The sequence below is a fragment of the Aspergillus luchuensis genome, chromosome 4 (assembly GCF_016861625.1).
Source record: "Aspergillus luchuensis IFO 4308 DNA, chromosome 4, nearly complete sequence".
NCBI classification, from domain to species: Eukaryota; Fungi; Ascomycota; class Eurotiomycetes; order Eurotiales; family Aspergillaceae; genus Aspergillus; species Aspergillus luchuensis.
Window position 1 is genome coordinate 3,631,271 of NC_054852.1, and position 6,874 is coordinate 3,638,144.

At 50.3% G+C, this 6,874-nt stretch overlaps 2 protein-coding genes across 2 annotated transcripts; one reads left to right on the top strand and one right to left on the bottom strand.

The window, feature by feature from the left end:
• Positions 1-858: 858 nt before the first annotated feature.
• On the top strand, positions 859-2,460 carry AKAW2_41276S (alpha-arrestin; the record flags this gene model as incomplete). The annotated part of the gene is made up of 1 exon (XM_041689697.1): positions 859-2,460. One exon carries the CDS (start codon positions 859-861, stop codon positions 2,458-2,460), a length of 1,602 nt encoding a protein of 533 aa, XP_041543356.1.
• Positions 2,461-4,178: 1,718 nt separating this feature from the next.
• Positions 4,179-5,648, bottom strand: AKAW2_41277A (integral membrane protein TmpA; the record flags this gene model as incomplete). Its single annotated transcript, XM_041689698.1, has 1 exon — positions 4,179-5,648. One exon carries the CDS (start codon positions 5,646-5,648, stop codon positions 4,179-4,181), a length of 1,470 nt encoding a protein of 489 aa, XP_041543357.1.
• Between the last annotated feature and the right edge of the window lie 1,226 nt (positions 5,649-6,874).

Consider the following 6,874-nt stretch of genomic DNA (forward strand, 5'->3'; position numbering starts at 1 on the left):
CTTTCTCAGACGCAGACGCTTTCCGCCGGAGACAGCCGTTTTGTCACGTACGGAAAGCGTAATGTAAGGCCCACGATGACGCTTTTTCTGCCGGGCCCCACTCAACCTCCATCGTCCGCCCGATGAGATGGAGCCCTGAAGGTGGCCAGACCAGGGAATGAATGGCACCTGTTACATGCGGTGGGAACGTCCTAGAAGAAACCATACTAAAAAAAGGGCGAATTTGGAAAGTAAAAACTCAGGAGTAGAAAATTCGATTTTTTGAGGTAGTCCTCTTTTTTTTTTCTCTCTCTTGGGGAAATATATCTGGTTTAAAAAAATAAAAAAGCTTGTTGCGTTCATTCAAAGGCAGCTGCTCTCCCACTTTTATTCTTCCCTTCTTGATTCTTCTGGTTCTGTCACACCCAATTCATCTCATCTTCCCTTCACCATCCCATAGCATCTGAACCCAAGTGGTGACTTCAACTATACCACACTGCCCATTGTATCCTCCGTACCGGTGCTTCGATACTCTATCATCTTGACAGCAACATCTAGAAGAACGTCAACAATACCACCACACCACAACTGGATTATGTACTTGGTCGTCTACCACACATCGCAACTCTACCAATATCGAAGCACTTCCTAAACAATCACTTCCTAAGTTATTGTTCAACAGCGTCTACATATTCAAGCTCTAGTCTTCGAACTATCTCTATCCCGTCCAGAGCAACCACCCACAGCAACCACTCACCGGAACATTTCCTCCACAGCTCAAGTAGGGCCTAGAAAGCCGGCTCTCACACGTTCTCAAATTCTTTTGCCCGGCACGGTTGTCACAAACTCAAAGTGTTAGCCACTTGAACTTTTGACACCATGCCTGGCCGTCTTCTCTCCAGCTTTGTTCGCCCTTCCCTCTCTCACCACCACCACTCTCACCATTCTTCCGTCTCCCACTCCAACTCCTCGTCTTCGTCGTCTGTGAATGAGATCCCACCGAACACAGTGGTGTCAAAGAAGCCGTCCACGCATGGTGCGGAAAGAGCCCGTTCACCCGAGCGTCGTCTGTCTTTCGCCGTCGAACACCTTATCCACCCCCACCGTGACCACAGCAAGGACAAGCGACGCAGCCATGGCCGGTCCTCCCGTTCCAAGGAGCGCGCCGGACAAGAGGAGATTGCCAATGCTCATGCTAAACTAGACGTCATTGTTGAATCCCCGCCGCTTGTGTGCTACGGATCCCCTGCGAACTCCACTGGTGCGCTGTTCTCGGGGCGCCTGAAGATTAGCATCTCCGAGCTGGCTGGCATGGTCACCCTGGACACTTTCGATATGCGCCTGATGAGCAGACTGACAACGAAGAAGCCTGTTTCCAGAGACTGCGCCAACTGCGCATCGCGCACAGAGGAACTGACTCACTGGAACTTCCTGACCGAGCCTCTTCATCTCAAGAATGGCGACCATGAATTCCCCTTCAGCTACCTGTTCCCCGGTCATCTGCCCGCCTCCTGCAACGGTTCGCTCGGTCAAGTCGAGTACTTCCTTTCTGCACGTGCCCACAACGTCAACGGCGAGGAATATACCTACGAGATGCCCGTGCACATCAAGCGTGCCATCCTTCCCGGAAACGACAAGTCCTCAATCCGCATCTTCCCCCCTACCAACCTCACCGGCCGCATCGTTCTTCCCTCTGTTGTGCACCCGATTGGCACCTTCCCCGTTCAAATGACTCTGAGTGGAATCGTGGACAAGAAGGAGGACACACAGACTCGGTGGCGCCTGCGTAAGATGATGTGGCGGATCGAAGAACACCAAAAGATCGTGTCCACCGCTTGCACCAAGCATGCACACAAGATCGGGGGCGAGGGCAAGGGAGTCCTCCACCAAGAGACGCGCATCATCGGCCACAACGAAGAGAAAGAAGGCTGGAAGACTGACTTTGACACCGCTGGCGGCGAAATTAGCATGCAGTTCGAGGCGAACATCAACCCTTCTTGCAACCCTGTCTGCGATCTCGAAACCCCTGGTGGCTTGGAGGCAAGACACAACCTTGTCATTGAATTGATCGTGGCTGAGGAGTTCTGCCCGAACCGGAACCCCAAGCTCATCACTCCCACCGGGGCGGCGCGCGTGTTGCGCATGCAGTTCCACCTTCATGTCACGGAGCGCAGCGGTCTCGGCATCAGCTGGGATGAAGAGATGCCGCCGGTGTACGAAGATGTGCCTGCCAGCCCGCCTGGATACACCATGCTCGATGGTGACAGCATCATGGAGGACTATCACGGATCCCCCATTCACCTGCCTGAGTATGAGCAATTGGAGCGCATGGACTCCCTTCGACTGGACAGTGACTCTACTCACTCTTCAATCCGGGGTCGCTCTCGCCTGACAACCGATGACTTGACTGCGGAACCGACGGTACCTGCAGCCAGCAACCGAGCGCCGTCTGTTGATTCCCAAAGCTCAAGACGCACATAACACCTTTAACTTCACCGTTGACTTTCCTTCATCTATTTTCTTTTCTTTTTCAACAAACCTGGACTCGACAGATGTCCATACCAAGCTACGCCGCTTACGACGTTACGATTTTTAACGAATTGGACGATTAATAAATCCTAAAGATTCGGATTCATCTCAGTTACTCTCAACAGTCACTCTCAACAAATTGGCTTGCCATGTCCTAATGAACTCTCTAATACCAATGGCATGGAATTAAACAAAAAAAGGGGGAATATCGGAGAAAAAAAAGTTTGTCTTTCTTAGAATTTTCATTGTCTTATCACGGAGTGGGGAATTTTCACAGTCTGCATGATACCCATAGTTGCTACAAATCTGTCACAAACCTGGCTATTTCTTCTGTTCTGCACCTACCACCTTTTCTTGTTTGTCCTCAAAAAAAATAAGGGTGTCGAGATTGCTACCAATATACCTGATTAATAGAACTAAAAGAAAAACGATAATATTTTCCTAAAATGAAGCTTCCATCCTAAACTATCTACCGTAACAATAAAGAACAACTGATCGCCCTTTAGTAACCCCATAGTCGCAAATCCTCCCCCCAAGCCAAGCCAGGTACAGTAAAGCCCCGTGTGACACAATCCGGGTAGGTACAGCTCTAATTCCCCAATTCATATCAATAAATGTCCTCACCAGTCAACAACCATACCCATACCCTTGCTTACTTACTTATTCTTTTTCCTGTTAACTACTCCGTAGGCTACCTTGATCTGAACTGGTCAGTTCAGGCCAGTTCCTCGGTCCAGCCACTTCTTTTTCAATCTATTCCTCTCTCTCTCTCTCTCTCTCTCTCTCTCATATCTTCGTAAAATGTGTGTGTGTGTCACACCAACATCAACATCTTCTGCACCCTTCCACCCACTAATTCAATAATCAGGTTACAATCTCATGCACGTACCCAGATTTATTCCTCCTCCCCGTAGTAAATAATCGCTCGTGCTACACAAGTTACCCTGCCCTGTCTCGGCTCTTTTTGCTGTCTCTTTCTCTCTCTCACTCTCTCTCATTCCATTAAAATCGCCCCCCTGCAGATCGGATCGGTAATCTGCATGTCGTAGTGTATGTAGTACGTAGTACTTTGTTACTTTTTGTTGGGTTGGATGGTTCTAGTTGGTAGTAATTAGTTGGGGATTGGATTGAATCGACTAGTGGTTTGGTTTGGTTTGGTTTATTTCAAAGTATTTAGTCGGATGGGGGTCCCCCTTGGATGCTACGGATGCTACGCTTACTTGCTACCTTGTTGGTGAAGATAATTCTGCTTCGTTGTGTGTGTGTGTGTTCTTCCCTTATGTTTCAGTTCACTCATTCATCACTATTTGAGTGTAGTATGTGCACTTTGAACAAATATCGATATTCATTCACCACACCTTCGCTTTCCCGCTCTTTCTTGCCGTATTCGCCTCGCCTTGCCCTTGCCTTCCACCCTTTTCGACCATATGTGAAACGCCATCACTCAAAGAATAAATACCATGTGTCTGCCGCGTGAACTCCTGAATACCCTTTTGCTCCTTTGGACTCCCTTTCGCATCTTTCTGCCTCTTCGTCTTTCATCTTTCCTTGAACTCCAATAATAACTCCGGGGATATTTTCGTCAAACAGTAAAAAAAGATATCACATAACCATGAACATGAGAAGAAGAAGAAAAAAACAATTACATAGATGGAGGAAAGATATGCACATCATGAATCGAAAATGGGTCCATATGCATGGATCCCGTGAGATTCCAGTTCGTATACCACTTTCTTCGTGACAAATGGATTGCTAATCACGCAGACAGCCTCGGCATCAAAATCCCGAACCATCTGTCGGATAATCGGGACCATGTCGATTCGTCCTGCCTGGTTGGTGTCGATGATGACCGGATTCGTGTCCATCTCGGACACCAGGTTCAGGATGTCCTGACCGTACGTCTTGAGCGGTGCCCGCGTCTGCCAGAGCACTCGAAGTTCTGGCCGGTTTGCATCCCCCAGGAAGGAAAGACACGGGCCGATTCCGGATCCTGTCGTTACAACCACCACACGCTTGAAGACCCGCATCGCGTATGCGAAGCCGTTAATCAGGACCCCTCGCTTCCAGAGGTGAGTGGGTGGGTCTTGGATGCAGGCTGTCGTCCAGTCCCCGGCTTTGGAGACCAACGCAGAGAAGCTTTTACCTTCTGGGTCCGGGAACGTGGCAAAGCCATGCCAGTCTTGCAGTGGGTGTCGGGATAATTGGATGCCCTTGCCGAAGTTCGTCGTGGTATGCGTGAAGTGGAGACGCACCGCATGCGAGGAGAGGTATTCGGCCCGGACGGGGACTTTGCGGAGAAGAAGCCAGGGATGGATGATTGCCACGACCGTGACCATCAAGAACCAGAACGCAGGGAGAGTGACGAGGAACCGACCCAGAGACTCGTGGTATGCCTCTTTGGCCTGGTCGGCGAAGATCATCAGCAATATCACAAAGAGTGCCACGACGAGCCATCCGGAGAACCGGTGCGTCAGCTCGAAGTAGTCGTGCCTCTTGAAGCGGAACTTCGGGTGGGCCACCACGATGATTGCCAGCAGCAGGACAAGAATAACGTATGCTAAGACAACGGGCGCAAGGGATAGAACCGACGCTCCGGTCCAGTACTCCCGAGACATCACGCCCACGAAGCCCACATACCAAACGAAAGCGGCTACGCCACATCCGCTGTGCACGCCGCCATAATGATACGCCTTGGCGGCCAGCAGACGCAACCATTTCGGGGCTGATCTTGGTATAGAGCAGACGGAAATGAAGATGGAGTTGACTACCAGCGGCTGTCGTGCCAAACCACATGCCATCAGGTTGCCGGCGGTGGCGTTGACCAGGGCTAACAGAGTCCGGTCCGTGACCATGATGGCCACGAACACGGCAACATTGGCCAGGAAGACCAAGGTGAAGAGACGACGGTAGATGTTGAGCAAGGCATACCGGATTCGAGATAGCTTCTTCACCTTGTGCTCTTGGGCTTCAAGGTCCCAGGGGTTGTTGCCTGCATGATTGTGTGAAGCCTCCACCTTTTCTGAGAGCTCATTGACTATAGTCTGGTCTGTCAATGTTGCTTCGCCTGGGCTCGGTGGGCCTGATGCACATTTGGCCGGCTGTGGTACCGACACAACGGTCTGTACTGGTGAGGATGACATGCTGACTCGGGATATTCCAAATCCGAGGACGTGAGGAGGGAGGAGGAGGGTGGGTGAGAGACAAGAAGCAGACACCCAAGAGAGGTTTATCCCAACCAAGATAGGTGGAGGAGGAGGGATGCGAGTGGCAAGGGTTGGTGTGAGGATCAGGTACAGACCGATGCAAAAGGGAAACAAGAGCAATTGCAAAAATTGGCTATACCCTAGGTAAGATCATGGCCCAACGAATGATTTGAGAGAGATGAGGTGAGGGGGTGAAGAGAGAGGATCTGACAGGCGTTCACAGTTCACCTCCGAATTGGCATTGCCGTGAGCCAACTGCGGTGAATGGGCACCTGCGTCTTTTGAATCTTTGTGGATGACGACATCTCATAACGATGCAGAAGAAGTATATTTCCCGAAGCGTGGACCTACATCGAACACCGGAGTTATCTTGGGGCTATTGTGTCTAGTCCATGTTCCCAGCAGCTGGACGCATACCGCATGCGGCATACTGTCGGCCCGTTTTCCCTCTACAAAATCCATTTCTTTTTTGTTTTTATTTTATTAATTTATTATTTTCATTTTATTATTTTTTTTCTCTTTATTTTTATTTTTCTGTTACTTCACTTTGCCGAGCCAGGTTTTTCAGGATTTATCCACCAGACCTGAAGCCTGATACTATTGCACGGGATGGGATCCCACCCTAAATTGGTGGATTGGAGGCTGACTGCCAATGAGCAGTGAAAGATGGCATGGTGCCATTCAAGATTCAGCTCTGCATTCCCCGAATCGAGAAAGAGAAGGCCCAATGGATGGTCCCCGAAGGAGGGGGAAGTTGAACCGTGCCGCCTCAGATCCATGGCTGATGAATCTAGTGACGGTGATAACTAGATAGAAGGGTCTAGAGATTAGCATGATCCGGCACAACCAGTCCGAGTGGCTCCTGCAGGAGGGTCAGGGTTTCCCTGCCTGACGCTAGCAGGTGAAGACACTCGTGTGAGACGCAATGATGCTCGCCACGGGGGAAGGATCGTATTCTCCACCGCTGCACCGCCCGATGGGGGGTGTAAAGGTGGAGGGATGAGGCAATGGGAAAATCGATAATCGGATTATCGGAGCACGGGACACAGGATGATTGTTGAGAGGCAAGTTAGTGAAAGAAGTTGACTTGACAGGGCCCCGGCGGCAATATCCACCCACGATCCATGCAGGACGCACAGATTCCTTGCTTTTTTCCTCTTTGG